The sequence below is a fragment of the Procambarus clarkii genome, chromosome 9 (genome assembly GCF_040958095.1).
Source record: "Procambarus clarkii isolate CNS0578487 chromosome 9, FALCON_Pclarkii_2.0, whole genome shotgun sequence".
Lineage (NCBI taxonomy): Eukaryota > Metazoa > Arthropoda > Malacostraca > Decapoda > Cambaridae > Procambarus > Procambarus clarkii.
Window position 1 is genome coordinate 16552881 of NC_091158.1, and position 15145 is coordinate 16568025.

The following is a 15145-nucleotide window of genomic DNA, read 5'->3' on the forward strand; positions in this document are numbered from 1 at the left end:
CTTAATGAACCGAGAGAGAGAGAGAGAGAGAGAGAGAGAGAGAGAGAGAGAGAGAGAGAGAGAGAGAGAGAGAGAGAGAGAGAGAGAGAGAGAGAGAGAGAGAGAGAGAGAGAACTGATTCTCTATCTACTCATCCTTACGAAGCTCAGCCAACCACGTCAATACCAGCTGCCTGTGCCACATACGACACCCCCCTCCTTCCCCCCCCCCACACAGTCTGCTTCAGTGCCACCCCCCCCATCTACTTCAGTGCCGGCTCCAGGCACTAGTTCAGTGCCACTTATCTGCCTCGTAACTGAGCTATTAATTAACTGCATCAAAGTTAATCAACCAGCCCCACATTTGCTGGGTAATTCTTGAATTACATCACAAACGTTATCTTGAGGTTATCTTGAGATGATTTCGGGGCTTTAGTGTCCCCGCGGCCCGGTCCTCGACCAGGCCTCCACCCCCAGGAAGCAGCCCGTGACAGCTGACTAACACCCAGGTACCTATTTTACTGCTAGGTAACAGGGGCATTCAGGGTGAAAGAAACTTTGCCCATTTGTTTCTGCCTCGTGCGGGAATCGAACCCGCGCCACAGAATTACGAGTCCTGCGCGCTATCCACCAAGGCTACGAGGCACCCAAGTACGCTCACCCAGTCATAAAACGTTTGCAGACAACGTTTTATGACTGGGTGAGCGTACTTGGCAGGACGTACTCCAGCCGTTGTGGAGCAAAAGTGACATCAAACTAACGGATTAAGTGCGTGTATATGTTAGCAAACACCCGTCGCATTTGTTTTTAGTTTTGTTTCCAAGTATTGTCGCGAATTTAATGAAATATTTAGGCATAAAATAAAGGGACAAATTGTGGATGGTGGTGTGTGCGTGGGAGGGGGGTGTGGACGGTGGTGTGTGCGTGGGAGGGTGTATGGACGGTGGTGGGTGCGTGGGAGGGATGTGTGGACGGTGGTGTGTGCGTGGGAGGGGGTGTGGACGCTGGTGTGTGAGTGGGAGGGGTGTGTGGACGGTGGTGTGTGCGTGGGAGGGGGGTGTGGACGCTGGTGTGTGCGTGGGAGGGGGGTGTGGACGCTGGTGTGTGCGTGGGAGGGGGTGTGGACGCTGGTGTGTGAGTGGGAGGGGTGTGTGGACGGTGGTGGGTGCGTGGGAGGGGGTATGGATGCTGGTGTGTGCGTGGGAGGGGGGGGGAGTGCGAAGTTTGGCGCCTAAGCCCATGTAGATGAACATGGGGTAGGCCTATATAAAGGAAATCTTGCAGATAACTTATTCAAATCAATACGGAACCCACACAATGTAAATGTATGTAGTCCTATATGAATATAACACCATATACACATACATTAAGCGTCCGGTATACACATACACTGAGCGTCCCATATTTAAACTTTATTATCAGCGGCATATGTGACACTAGTCAATATAAGAACTTTTTTTCAAAATTTTTCTAAGGAATCATTCAAAAGCTTAATCGTGGCGGACGCGGCTCCATGTCTAGTCATAGACAAAACAAAGAAAAGGTTCAGAGGTATGCCACCAGACTAGTCCCAGAACTACGAGGTATGAGTTACGAGGAAAGGCTACATGAATTGAACCTTACGTCGCTGGAGGACAGAAGAGTTAGGGGGAGACATGACTGCCACATACAAAATTCTCAGAGGAATTGATAAAGTAAAGAGAAACAGACCATTTAGCACAGGTGATATTTGCATAAGATAACACAGGTGAAAACTGAATACCCAACAGAGCCAAAGAGACACTAGAAATAACCTTTTAACTGTCAAAGCAATTAACAACTGGAATGCATTAGTTAGTGATGTGGTTATCTTGAGGTTATCTTTAGATGATTTCGGGGCTTTTAGTGTCCCCGCGGCCCGGTCTTCGACCAGACCTCCACCCCAAGGAAGCAGCCCGTGACAGCTGACTAACTCCCAGGTACCAATTTTACTGCTAGGTAACAGGGGCATAGGGTGAAAGAAACTCTGCCCATTGTTTCTTTCCGGCGCCCGGGATCGAACCCGGGACCACAGGATCACAAGTCCAGTGTGCTGTCCGCTCGGCCGACCGGCTCCCTTGTGGTGAAGATAGATTCCATACATTTTTTACATCTTGATATGATAGAGCCCAATAGCCTCAGGAATCTTTACACCAAATGATTGCCAGTTGAGATAATGAAGCACTAAACCGAAACTCAACCCCTGCAACAGGATTAGGCCAGAACAGTTAGGTAAGAACACACACTAAGCGTTCCGTATACATTAGACGTCTCGTAAACAGTCACACACCAGACGTCTCGTAAACAGTCACACACTAGACGTCTCGTAAACAGTCACACACTGGTCGTCTCGTAAACAGTCACACACTAGACGTCTCGTAAACACACACACACACACACTAGACGTCTCGTAAACACACGCACACTAGACGTCTCGTAAACTCTCACACACTAGACGTCCCGTATACACACACACACACACACACACACACACACACACACACACACACACACACACACACACACACACACACACACACACACATACACACACACACACACACACACACACACTAGACGTCCCGTATACACGCAAGGCGTAGCAGTATAGTCAATAAGCATATCAAACGCCACACGCACGTATAATATAAGCGAAACAAGGAGATAACCTCTAAGAAAACACACGCTGAGGCGAGGCCAGCTCACCAGCGTTGCAGGTCCCGGCGTGAGTTTCGTTGACACTACGAGAGGGTTCGTGTGGATAGTGAAGCGACGATAAGAGAGGTGTGTCAATTAGGCAGTCAGGTGGGAGGGGGTTGGGAGCACAGCCCATCACACACACCCGTCGCCTACCGCTGCTCCAAGCACACTGAGCCTTCCTGCATTCCCTCCTCGCCTTATCGCCCGTCGGATTTCCTTGGGGTTGATAAAGTTTTTTTTTTAGGTTTTCGTTTATTCGTTTTTTTCTATAATAAAAAGCCTCCTCGATTTGAAAAATAAATGCCGTATAGATAGTCCTCGCCTTAACGAGACGGGAAACAAGTGTTAGATCGTTTATATGTGATGAATCTGGTGTTATAAGGTGGTTTACAGGGCCTTGTTGCGCACACACGCCAGAGGCGGGGCGGTGGCTGCTCACAAGGAGACTTAAAGACGTAGCTGGTTGTGGTTAAACATTCCGCAGCGACGAACTCGGAGCTCTCTTGATAATTTGGTAAATACTTAAATTATAAAACAAAATATTATGTCATAGCACATACAGTCATCATTCAGACTAGCGAACTGAAGCTCAGAAGCTTCCAGGAGCTGGAGCTCAACCCTGTAAACTCTGTTATTAATACAAACAATAAATACAGCTTCAAGAGTCATATTCCAAAGATTATAGGGAAATGAGACACTACGAGCACAGCTCTCATACTGTAAATACAATTAGGTAATGACTCTATTTAAACAATAAGTCACAATAACGTGGGTGACATTGTTTATTTTCAGATTAGTGGGTTGGGTCTCTCTCTCTCTCTCTCTCTCTCTCTCTCTCTCTCTCTCTCTCTCTCTCTCTCTCTCTCTCTCTCTCTCTCTCTCGGTCTTCACAAGAGAGAGAGAAAGAGAAGCCAGCACTGAGAAAGGGGCTATCAAATCAGTCGACGTTGGAGAATATTGAAATTGCCAAGAACGATCAATTAATTGATATATAATAATAATCCTTGAACTGTAACAAAGACGACATTGTGCTGCATAAAAACAAGAAGATAACAAATAAAAGAAGAGTTCAGAGGCAAAATGGAATATATATATAGAATGGAGATATATAAAATAAATCCCATAAATCATGAACAGAACAAGAGTAAGTGAACAGTATTCATCACCCATTTACACAACCACTTACGAAGCCTGTAGATCTTTTCTCAATTATGGTGACTTTGTTTACATTTAGTAAACACTTAATGAACTCCGAAGTCCTGGGAGGTTGTTAATCATAATAACAAACTTAGGTTGTGAAATTATGCAGCTCGTAAACTGTTTGATAAATGTAAACAACGCCGCCATGATTAAGGTTAAGACGCACAGACGTCGTAAGTGGTTGCGTAAATGCTTGATAAATCTTAGTCCAAGTTGACCCGCATGAACCCACCACAACACGGACAGTAGTGCAGCCAGTCCTCATCAACAAAGCCCAAATGCTCGTTCATCCAGCCGCTAAATCCCTGTTTATGAATGAAAAACATTTTACACACGCCTCATCTAAACTATCTTCAAGCCGGGCTCGTTAAAGCTGCGGCCGTTCCCCAAAACCTATTCATCAATTTTAACGTATTGTGTATTAAAATACAATTTTTTCTCACTTATATATTAATATTATTATATATTTAAGTACCTTATCCTGATCCCTTCCAGGTGCTATATAGTCGTAATGGCTTGGCGCTTTCCCCTGATAAATCGCTCCTTCTATGTAGTTAGGCAAATGGTTAGGTTTGGTATGTAGGTTTTGTTAGCAATTATTTGTATTTTAAGAACGTGGGTGAAGCATTTACAGAGTTGACCAGACCACACACTAGAAGGTGAAGGGACGACGACGTTTCGGTCCGTCCTGGACCATTCTCAAGTCGATTGTCCCTTCACCTTTCAGTGTGTGGTCTGGTCAACATACTTTAGCCACGTTATTGTGATTCATCGCCAGCATTTACAGAGCTGGGATTCGAACAGAGGTCGTCAGTCGAAAAATGCTCTAATATCATCAGTTGAGAGTCGCGTGTAAACCGGGGTTCATTCATAAACACGAGGATTGCCAGCTGGATTAAAAGCATTTGGCCTTTGTTGATGACGACTGCTGATGAATTACCACCAACCCGTCCTCATGCCAGGCTCATCAGAGCGGCGGCCGTCCACATCCCAGAAGCATTCATCAATTTTAACATACTGTGTATTAAAACTTGGTTTGTTCTCAAATAAGTTAATATTATTGTATATTAAATTTCTATGTAAAGTTAGTCGTAAGTTATGTTAGGCGTTTGGGTTCTGTTGGCGATAATTTTTATTTGAAGTACGTGCGTGAAGTATTTACATCGTTGCAGTTCGAACAGAGGTCTTCAATGAAGCACTGTTCGAGAAATAATCGAACGACGTTGTAAGTCGTGTATAAACCGTTTCTCATTCATGAACAGGGGGGGGGGGGGTTGGCGGTTGGATTAACCAACATTTAGTCTTTGTTTATGAGGACTGGCTGGTCGCACCACTGATGACGTTCGAACGGACGTTCTCTGTTTCAACCCTTCACTCTCGTACTAAAAATCACAATAATAACCTAAAAATACAAATAATTACCAACAGAACCCAAACATCAACAATCAGATTTATTCCTAACTATACACCAAATTGTAATATGTAATGTTTATATACGATTTCTGACGTAGCACTATGCACACAAGGAGACCTGGGAGAGGACAAGTGAACATCAATTGTCAAGTTGTTCATCCAGACCTAGGGGAAAGGGGGGTTAAGGGTGTTAAGTGGAACAGATATGAGGAGCTCCTTGGACCACAGTTTTATAGTGTTCAACTTCATAGATGAGCTGCGAGAGAAGACTAGGATGCCTAACAGGTCCAAGGGGAAATTGACCTTTTGTGCCCTCTGTAATGCTTTTGCGGACAAGCAAGACGAACAGCCCGCCTGCTTTCAATCCACTCACTGTATTTCCCACTTCTAAACTTCCCTTCACCTATGCCTCTCCTTCCTCTTTACTTCCCCCCCCCCAAAAAAAAAAAAATGCTTTTGCGCTACCGCTCACAGGATGAGTGTAGCGTGCACAATAAACTAGCCGCCTCCGGCGACAACAATCAAAATCCAGGGGCGAGGCAGAGTGTGAAATGTCATTAGCATATAAAGGGAACTCGCGAAAACTGTGAAGGCTGTAGAGGTGGTGGGCATATGCCGTGCAGACCAGGATTAATCACTTTACAACCCACTTGAACTGCTGAGATAACCAGACAGGTGACGGTGGAAAATATGGCGAGGGCTAAGTAAAGACAATATGGTTATCAAAGAAGCGAGGCATGCTTGATGAACATGATTCAGTAGGAGAGAGAGAGAAAAGGGTGAGAGGATTGTATCTTTTTAGACTCGACACTGTACTGAACAATACTAATTCAAAAGCCGGCTGTTATAAGTGGGAAGATGCTGGACTGGATTAAAAAATTATCTAAGAGAAGAGAGAGGCGTAGTGAGAGTATGTATCAGGGAGGAAGGGAGTGGTAAGTGGGGTCCTGCAGGGCTTGGAGCTTGAACCTCATGGAGAAGGAAAGGGTCACACATGACAATGTTTACAAATTCTCAGAACTAAGAAGCACTCGAGCTTCTACAAGAGACCCAAGACACACTACAGGTATGGGCGGGCAAATGGCTTCACGAGTTTAATCCCAAGAGATGCAAAGTGATGAGGTTTGAGAGATGGAAAAGGAGACCAAAAGAACAATACTCGTGGGAGACACTTCAAAGAATCAAGAGAGGAAAAGTGTTTACATGTCACGCCAGTCTTAACATCTGAGGCCGACATGAGCAAAATAACATTAATATCATACATACGACCATTCTCGTATACAGAGACGAGTAGTAAACAAATGGAATGTTATCCAGAGAGAAATAGCCGAAGCAACTGCCATTAACAGCATCAAGAGCAATTATGGCCGAGATATTGAACGCTAGGATGAATGCCTGTTCAAGATACCACTTAGTTAACAAGAGGGACGTGTGAGCTTAATCTCGTTCTCGGTAAAACAATAGGTTTACACATAAAACACACACACACACACACACCAGTTGATTGACGGTTGAGAGGCGGGACCAAAGAGCCAGAGCTCAACCCCCGCAAGCACAATTAGGTGAGTACAATTAGGTGAGTACACGCACACACACAGAAACACACACACACACACAGAAACACACACACACACACACACACACACACACACACACACACACACACACACACACACACACATACACACACACACACACACACACACACACACACACACACACACACACACACACACAAGCATGCATGACGTTGATGCTTTTTATAGCAAGCCAGTTATTCTAATTTATGACTGAAAACTGTATGGTTGGTAATGATGGCGTGTGTGTGTGGGGCGGTGGGTAGTGGTGATGATGGTGGTGGTGGTGGTGTTTGTGGTGGTAGTGATGGTGGTGGTTGTGGTGACAATGGTGCTGCATATTTATATTTATCTTCACAAATGTGCACATATATGTGTATCTTCACTATTTTGTACTCGTGTTCCCTAAATAATGTGTACAATTGTATACAATGATTAATGTTCATATGTGTGTGATTTCACTAATATATATATAGATATGTGTGTCTAAGAGAGATAAAAAGAGGACAGAATATTCCCTTTCCAGCCTTCCCTCTCCACTCTTTTGTACTCTTCCTTATACTTCCCAGTTCCGCCTCTATAATAATCTTTCCTCCTTTCTATTACCCTCTCTTCCGTTATCTTTACCCCACTTTTATTTTATATTGTTAATTCTCTACTTTTGACTTCATTTTCTCCAATATTTACGCTAAAATCTAACGTTTGTACCCTTTGTAACCTTCTGCCCTGCCCATTTTACCCTTTTCAATTATGTATCTATTTACTCTTACTTCTGTCTTTTACTCCCTTTCTGATGCTCAGTTGTTTACATATTGTTCCGTCTAACATTTTTATTTTGGACTATCTTTTCTGCGTCGTCTGTTGACCCTATAGTCCGTATACTGTCAATATCTCCCTGTCCATCGCTTCTTAGGACAGTATCTCCCTGTCCGTCGCTTCTTAGGACAGTATCTCCCTGTCCATCGCTTCTTAGGATAGTATCTCCCTGTCCGTCGCTTCTTAGGATAGTATCTCCCTGTCCGTCGCTTCTTAGGACAGTATCTCCCTGTCCATCGCTTCTTAGGATAGTATCTCCCTGTCCGTCGCTTCTTAGGACAGTATCTCCCTGTCCATCGCTTCTTAGGATAGTATCTCCCTGTCCGTCGCTTCTTAGGACAGTATCTCCCTGTCCATCGCTTCTTAGGACAGTATCTCCCTGTCCATCGCTTCTTAGGACAGTATCTCCCTGTCCGTCGCTTCTTAGGACAGTATCTCCCTGTCCATCGCTTCTTAGGACAGTATCTCCCTGTCCGTCGCTTCTTAGGACAGTATCTCCCTGTCCGTCGCTTCTTAGGACAGTATCTCCCTGTCCGTCGCTTCTTAGGACAGTATCTCCCTGTCCGTCGCTTCTTAGGACAGTATCTCCCTGTCCGTCGCTTCTTAGGACAGTATCTCCCTGTCCGTCGCTTCTTAGGACAGTATCTCCCTGTCCGTCGCTTCTTAGGACAGTATCTCCCTGTCCGTCGCTTCTTAGGACAGTATCTCCCTGTCCGTCATCTCCCTGTCCCTGTTCTATGTTACTCTATTCCACTTACAGCTGTCTTTTATGCACTTTGTTGTTCACTTTACTTCTTTAACTGTCTCTTTTATCCTTTCTGCTGCCTCTTCTCCTCTTTCTGCTGCCTCTTCTCCTCTTTCTGCTGCCCCTTCTCCTCTTTCTGCTGCCCCTTCTCCTCTTTCTGCTGCCTCTTCTCCTCTTTCTGCTGCCTCTTCTCCTCTTTCTGCTGCCCCTTCTCCTCTTTCTGCTGCCCCTTCTCCTCTTTCTGCTGCCCCTTCTCCTCTTTCTGCTGCCTCTTCTCCTCTTTCTGCTGCCTCTTCTCCTCTTTCTGCTGCCCCTTCTCCTCTTTCTGCTGCCTATTCTCCTCTTTCTGCTGCCTCTTCTCCTCTTTCTGCTGCCCCTTCTCCTCTTTCTGCTGCCTCTTCTCCTCTTTCTGCTGCCCCTTCTCCTCTTTCTGCTGCCTCTTCTCCTCTTTCTGCTGCCTCTTCTCCTCTTTCTGCTGCCCCTTCTCCTCTTTCTGCTGCCTCTTCTCCTCTTTCTGCTGCCTCTTCTCCTCTTTCTGCTGCCTCTTCTCCTCTTTCTGCTGCCTCTTCTCCTCTTTCTGCTGCCTCTTTTCCTCTTTCTGAAGGTCCTTACTACTTTTACTATTATTTCTCCATTTCTTTTGTATCATCTCTTCATTCTTTCTACTGATTCTTCCTTCCTAAACCATATCCTCTCTCAAGGGCGAGGAGGGAAAGGAGGAGGAGGAGGAAGAAGAAGGAGGAAGAAGAAGAAAGAAGAATAAAGAGAGGAGGAGGAGGAGGGGATAGAAGAAGGAGAGACAGAGATGGCAGGTTACTACGATCCATTAAACCGGGAATGAGGAGTTCTGGGAAACCCCCCACGAGTCAGCCAGACAGCTTCCGGGAAGCGGACTCACTCGATTGTAGTCGGCTAATTGTGTTTACCGGGGCCGGAGATCTGGCTCCTGGGATCCGCCTTCTAGTTTCCGGTACCTCAGGCTTTTATTGATCTCGAGGCTCTTGATCTCCGCACTTTCAAATGCCATGAAAGACTTGCTTACCTCGAATGCCAGTATTTTTTTTTTAGGTCTGTGAACATTTTCTGGGGTATGTGATCACATTGGGACGTCTCTGATCACTTTGTGATGTCTCTGGGTACATTCGGACGTCTCTAAGCACTTTCCGACTTATCTGAGCACTTTCTGACGTCTCTGAGTACTTTCTGATGTCTTTAAACACTTTCCGATGTCTAGGAGCCGTTTCCGACATCTCTGAGCACTTTCCGGCTCATCTGAGCACTTTCCGACGTCTATGAACACTTTTCGACAGATCTGAGCCTTTTCCGACGTCTCTAAGCACTTTCCGACTTATCTGAGCACTTTCCGACGTCTCTGAACATTTTCCGACGTCTCTGAGCACTTCCCGACTTATTTGAGCACTTTCTGACGTACCTAAACACTTTTTGACATCTCTGAGCACTCTCCGACGTCTCTGAGCGCTTTCCGACGCTTCTGAGCACTTCCCGACTTATCTGAGCACTTTTTGACGTACCTGAGCACTTTTTTGATGTCGTGCGTGTATTGTAATGTTCGTGACTCCAGCCCATCGTTCTAGCTCAGCTCTAGCCGTTCTGGGAAGACTCGAGGACAATACTCAGAAGCTTCTCAGCTTCCTTATTGTAGTGTTTGTGGGCGTACACCGTTGATCCAGGTGAGGCCTCACGTACACTGTGTGGTCCGGGTACGGCTTCACGTACACTGTGTGGTCCGGGTACGGATTCCCGAACACGGTGTGTGGTCCGGGTACGGCTTCACGTACACTGTGTGAAATGAAGAATTTTAAAGGTTTCGAAAGTTTTTATTTTTCGAAAGAGAGAGAGAGAGAATGAGAGAGAGAGAGAATGAGAGAGAGAGAGAGAGAGAGAGAGAGAGAGAGAGAGAGAGAGAGAGAGAGAGAGAGAGAGAGAGAGAGAGAGAGAGAGAGAGAGAGAGAGAGAGAGGAGAGAGTCCACAATGTAAACACTACCAACCTTCTCTACTCATTCTTTCTTTCCCTGCCGCCATCATCAACTCCCCCCCCCTTCTCCCAAAATCATTCCCTCTCCCACCTTCACTTCCTTCTCACCATCACCCCCCTCCCTCCCACCATCTCTCCAGTTCCCCACTATCACCCCCCCCTCCCCCTTTTCCACCACCACCATCTCCCTTTCCATCACTCTTTCCCCCACCACCACCACCCTCGTTCTCATCCATCACCCCTTCCTCCACTATTACAATTTCCTCCCCATCACCCGCCGCCCTTTCCCCCACCCTTTCCCTCCACTCCCATGTACCAGCTGGCCTCGGACAGCTGGTCACTTTGCCCCGCCCCTGATACTGCTTTCATCGATCCTTCCACACTGCCCTTCCCTCCCTCTCTGCCCCTCCATTCCTCCCTCCCTCCTTCCCTCCTTCTCCCCTTCCCTCCTTCCCTCCTTCCCTCTTCCCTCCTACCCTACCTCTTCTCCTTCCATCCTTACTTCTCTCCCATCCTTCTCTCTCACCCTACTTTCTCCTTACTTCTCCTCCCTCCCCCACTACTCTATCCTTCCCTCCCTACCCTTCTCCCTCTATAGTCCTTCCTCTGCTACTCTTAATGATGTCCTCTATTGTGTTGTTTCTCTTATGCCTCGTCACCCAGCCTTAAGTCTCCCATGTACTCCCACTCACTCTCTGTCTCTTTCTCCGTATATGCCCTTTCTTCTCCCTCTCCTTCTCCACCCTTCTCACGGGAGAGACGGTGGTTGACTGACTGGTTGAGAGGCGGGACCCGAGAGACGGCTCTCGACCACCACACACGCATAGTTAAGTTAGAAACTCTATGTTCTGAAAATAATAACGGAAATGATACACAAACTTTATCTACGATGTTTGTCGCTAGAACACGCACGCACACACGCTCACACACACACGCACACGCACACATACACTCAAAACTTATACAATGATTGTGATGGAGAAGAAGGTGGGATGGAGGGAAAATGTAAGATGGAGAGTGACGGGGGAAGACTGGAGGTAGTATGGAGGGGGAGAGAATAGTGGGAGGGAGAGGCAGAGAGAATGAATGAAAGAGTGGAGTGAGGGAGGGAATGGAAGTGGATGAGAGCGAGAGAGAGAGGGAGTAAATGAGAACAAGGGAGAGGCAGAAAGAGAGAATAAAGACGCAACCTTCGAAATGTAAATTAAACGACCCCATTTTGCGACCTTCTCGGAGGTACAAGAAATGGAAGTCGAAAGATTAGAGGGTCCAAAACTGTGGGCCCGAAGGCTGGAGGGCCAAAAACTGGAGGTCCAAAAGACTGGAGGTCCAAAAGACTCGAGGTCCAAAAGCCTGATGAAGATCCGGGACAGTATTAATTGGGGTGGTGCACCTGGTGAGCCAATAAGCGAGGGCTTGCGAGACCTTAACAGCCACGAGGCCAACACGAGTACCACAACTTGTCTCTTTCACAGTCTGCTGAAGCTGAGAGAGAGAGAGAGAGATAGAGAGAGAGAGAGAGAGAGAGAGAGAGAGAGAGAGAGAGAGAGAGAGAGAGAGAGAGAGAGAGAGAGAGAGAGAGAGAGAGAGAGAGGAATGTGAGAAAGCTGAGGCACTGAGGAGAAAAGCAGAAAAAAACACTTGAGGACTAAGCGTGTATGTGGTCCTCCATGTGTATACTGTGTGTATATGTGAACACACACACACACATGATGAGAATGTGCACGTCCATGTGTACATTGAACGTGTGTATGAATACACACACACAATGAGCAAGTGACCCTTCACGTACACACTGATCATGTGTATGTATATACATGATGTGCGTCTCCTCTTTCATGTGTACACATATGCACACACGACCAGTGTGTCCGTTCAAGTACACAACGAGCTTGAGTTTTTCATATATTCATGGGTCTGGAGTCAACCCATTCATGGTTCAGGGCTCACCACTACAGATCAGATTACCACTGTGATTAAACAATGGTAGACGCAGTTGTTAAACACATTTTGCATAGTCATACTGAAACGCACGAGTCATAAACACTCAGCTACTGCCTAAGCAAAACTGAAATGAGTAATACTTAGCTGGATAACCAGAAGCTTACAATCCCCCCTGAAATTTTCCAGAAAAAGCTCTATACCAAGTAAGACAGGAGAGTATATCTTCTATTAACCTTAGACTGCAACTATAGAGCGGAGCACCACAGGGGTCCGTTCTTGGACTGGAGCAGCAGGAACGGAGATGACTGGATAACAGCCGATAGCGTTGAGGTTGTTTTTCCATTGACGTGGGTGCCTGGGTATTCGAAAATTGGTTGAGTCAATTAGTGCGAGCCGACGGCGGGATTTGAACCCGGGTCGATCCTCAGTTTGCTTTTGTTATGAGGGAGGGAACACAATGTTGGCCAAGTGCTTCGGTGTCTCTCTTCAATAGATTTAAGACGTTATTTTGTGCTATGATCTGTTACAACGGTGACAAGGGAGTGCCTGTAGGAGAGGGACAAGTGCCAGGACTCGTTATAACGGTGGCTAAGCGAGCGTGTGGCGTTGTATTGACTCGGAGTACAAGTGGTTGCGTGACGGATCCGGAACTGGCAGCGAGAATGTTACTGGCTAGACCAAAGTGAGTCTACTGTACTCATCTAGTTGTACTTGCGGGGAACGAGCTGCAGCTCTTGGGTCCAGCGGTGCATAGAGCCTGTCTGCACCACGTCATTTCTTGATGCATTTGTTGACACTTTTTTTACTATCTTCGCATGTCGGTGTGTACTCGATTGCCTTCCGTGTTTCTGTGTATGTACACATAGTCAGTCCTTGTCTGGCTTACCGAGCTCTCAACGACAGAGCCACGTACCGAGCTCTCAACGACAGAGCCACGTACCGAGCTCTCAACGACAGAGCCACGTATCGAGCTCTCAACGACAGAGCCACGTACCGAGCTCTCAACGACAGAGCCACGTACCGAGCTCTCAACGACAGAGCCACGTACCGAGCTCTCAACGACAGAGCCACGTACCGAGCTCTCAACGACAGAGCCACGTACCGAGCTCTCAACGACAGAGTCACGTACCGAGCTCTCAACGACAGAGCCTCTTACCGAGCTCTCAACGACAGAGCCACTTACCGAGCTCTCAACGACAGAGCCTCTTACCGAGCTCTCAACGACAGAGCCACGTACCGAGCTCTCAACGACAGAGCCACGTACCGAGCTCTCAACGACAGAGCCACGTACCGAGCTCTCAACGACAGAGCCACGTACCGAGCTCTCAACGACAGAGCCACGTACCGAGCTCTCAACGACAGAGCCACGTACCGAGCTCTCAACGACAGAGCCACGTACCGAGCTCTCAACGACAGAGCCACGTACCGAGCTCTCAACGACAGAGCCACGTACCGAGCTCTCAACGACAGAGCCACGTACCGAGCTCTCAACGACAGAGCCACGTACCGAGCTCTCAACGACAGAGCCTCTTACCGAGCTCTCAACGACAGAGCCACTTACCGGGCTCTCAACGACAGAGCCACTTACCGAGCTCTCAACGACAGAGCCACTTACCGGGCTCTCAACGCCAGAACGAGCTGACGAGCCGTCAACGCCGGAGCTACAGGTGATGCGCCCTCAACCCAATATCATAAAGAAAATTTAATAACGCTACGTAATATCAGGCAAACTGGAGCATTTGCTCCTATTAATTACACGGATTATCTGGAGCCAGGATTCGTGTAGCATTTATGTATCCCCTTACGAAACCTGTTTATCTATTTTCAATCATGGCGGCTTCGTTTGTATTGATTAAAATGGTCACGATCTTCGAAAATTTCGCTAATCCACGGTTATTATTGACCAGACCACACACTAGAATGTGAAGGGACGACGACGTTTCGGTCTGTCCTGGACCATTCTCAAGTCGATTGTGAATGGTCACAGTCGACTTGAGAATGGTCCAGGACGGACCGAAACGTCGTCGTCCCTTCACATTCTAGTGTATGGTTTGGTCAACATACTTTAGCCACGTTATTGTGACTCATCGCCTGCACGGTTATTATTGTTATGGGTAATCTTGTAGCGCTTCGGAACTCTTCAACTGTTTCAAAAATTCAAACTAAGAGTTTTAAGATTTAAAACTAATTCAAACGAAGGAAAATTAATTCCTCCAAGGAGTGCCGGACCAACCGGGCTGTGGTGGGTATGTGGGCCTGCGGCCGCTCCAAGCAACAGCCTGGTGGACCAAACTCTCACAAGTCAAGCCTGGCCTCGGGCCGGGCTTGGGGAGTAGAAGAACTCCCAGAACCCCATCAACCAGGTATCAACCAGGTAAACGCTAATCACTGCATAGGCTGGGGTTTGAGGCGAGCCCAGTTGTCAACTTTCCGATTACTTTACCATGTGTGTGCAGGAACCGGAGGCATATGCAACAGCCGGATACCATCACCTACATGGAAAAGGGTAAACAAAGTACGATGACTTCTTAAATCGGCAAAGAGGAGTCGTTCAGATCTTTGCATATCACATATGTCAGACCAATTAGGGAGTATGCAGCGACAAGTTTGGAAACCAGTCCTCGCTCAGCAAGATCCCTCAGATGGGAAGACTTCTGAGATATGCCCCCAGATTAACTCCTGAGTGGAAAGAATCAGAAACACTTCTTCAGTGTTTCTGATTCTAACCTAACCTAACCTAACCTAACCTAACCTAAC

General features: G+C 46.9%; 3 protein-coding genes across 3 annotated transcripts in view; 1 reads left to right on the forward strand and 2 right to left on the reverse strand.

Moving 5' to 3' along the window:
- Positions 1-15145, reverse strand: part of LOC123766197 (synaptotagmin-5) — an 88590-nt gene that overhangs the window by 44161 nt on the left and 29284 nt on the right. The window contains exon 2 of the mRNA XM_045755157.2: positions 2703-2912. The gene's annotated coding sequence lies outside the window, so the exon portion shown is untranslated. The remainder of the gene's footprint in view (positions 1-2702; positions 2913-15145) is intronic.
- Positions 8512-9096, reverse strand: LOC138362820 (golgin subfamily A member 6-like protein 7). The gene has a single exon (XM_069321387.1). It carries the CDS (start codon positions 9094-9096, stop codon positions 8512-8514), a length of 585 nt encoding a protein of 194 aa, XP_069177488.1.
- LOC138362821 (putative uncharacterized protein ENSP00000383309) lies at positions 11690-14094 on the forward strand. The gene is made up of 2 exons (XM_069321388.1): positions 11690-11840; positions 13292-14094. The coding sequence occupies exons 1-2, from the start codon at positions 11690-11692 to the stop codon at positions 14092-14094; spliced, it is 954 nt and encodes a 317-aa protein (XP_069177489.1).

What these genes read in the sequence shown, in the direction of transcription:
- LOC138362821 (XM_069321388.1), top strand. Translation starts at nt 11,690, where the DNA reads ATGGAAGTCGAAAGATTAGAGGGTCCAAAACTGTGGGCCCGAAGGCTG. An exon ending in TAATTGGGGTGGTGCACCTG is followed by an intron (nt 11,841 to 13,291) that starts GTGAGCCAATAA and finishes TCTCAACGACAG; the next exon opens with AGCCACGTACCGAGCTCTCA.
- LOC138362820 (XM_069321387.1), bottom strand. Translation starts at nt 9,096, where the DNA reads ATGATACAAAAGAAATGGAGAAATAATAGTAAAAGTAGTAAGGACCTT.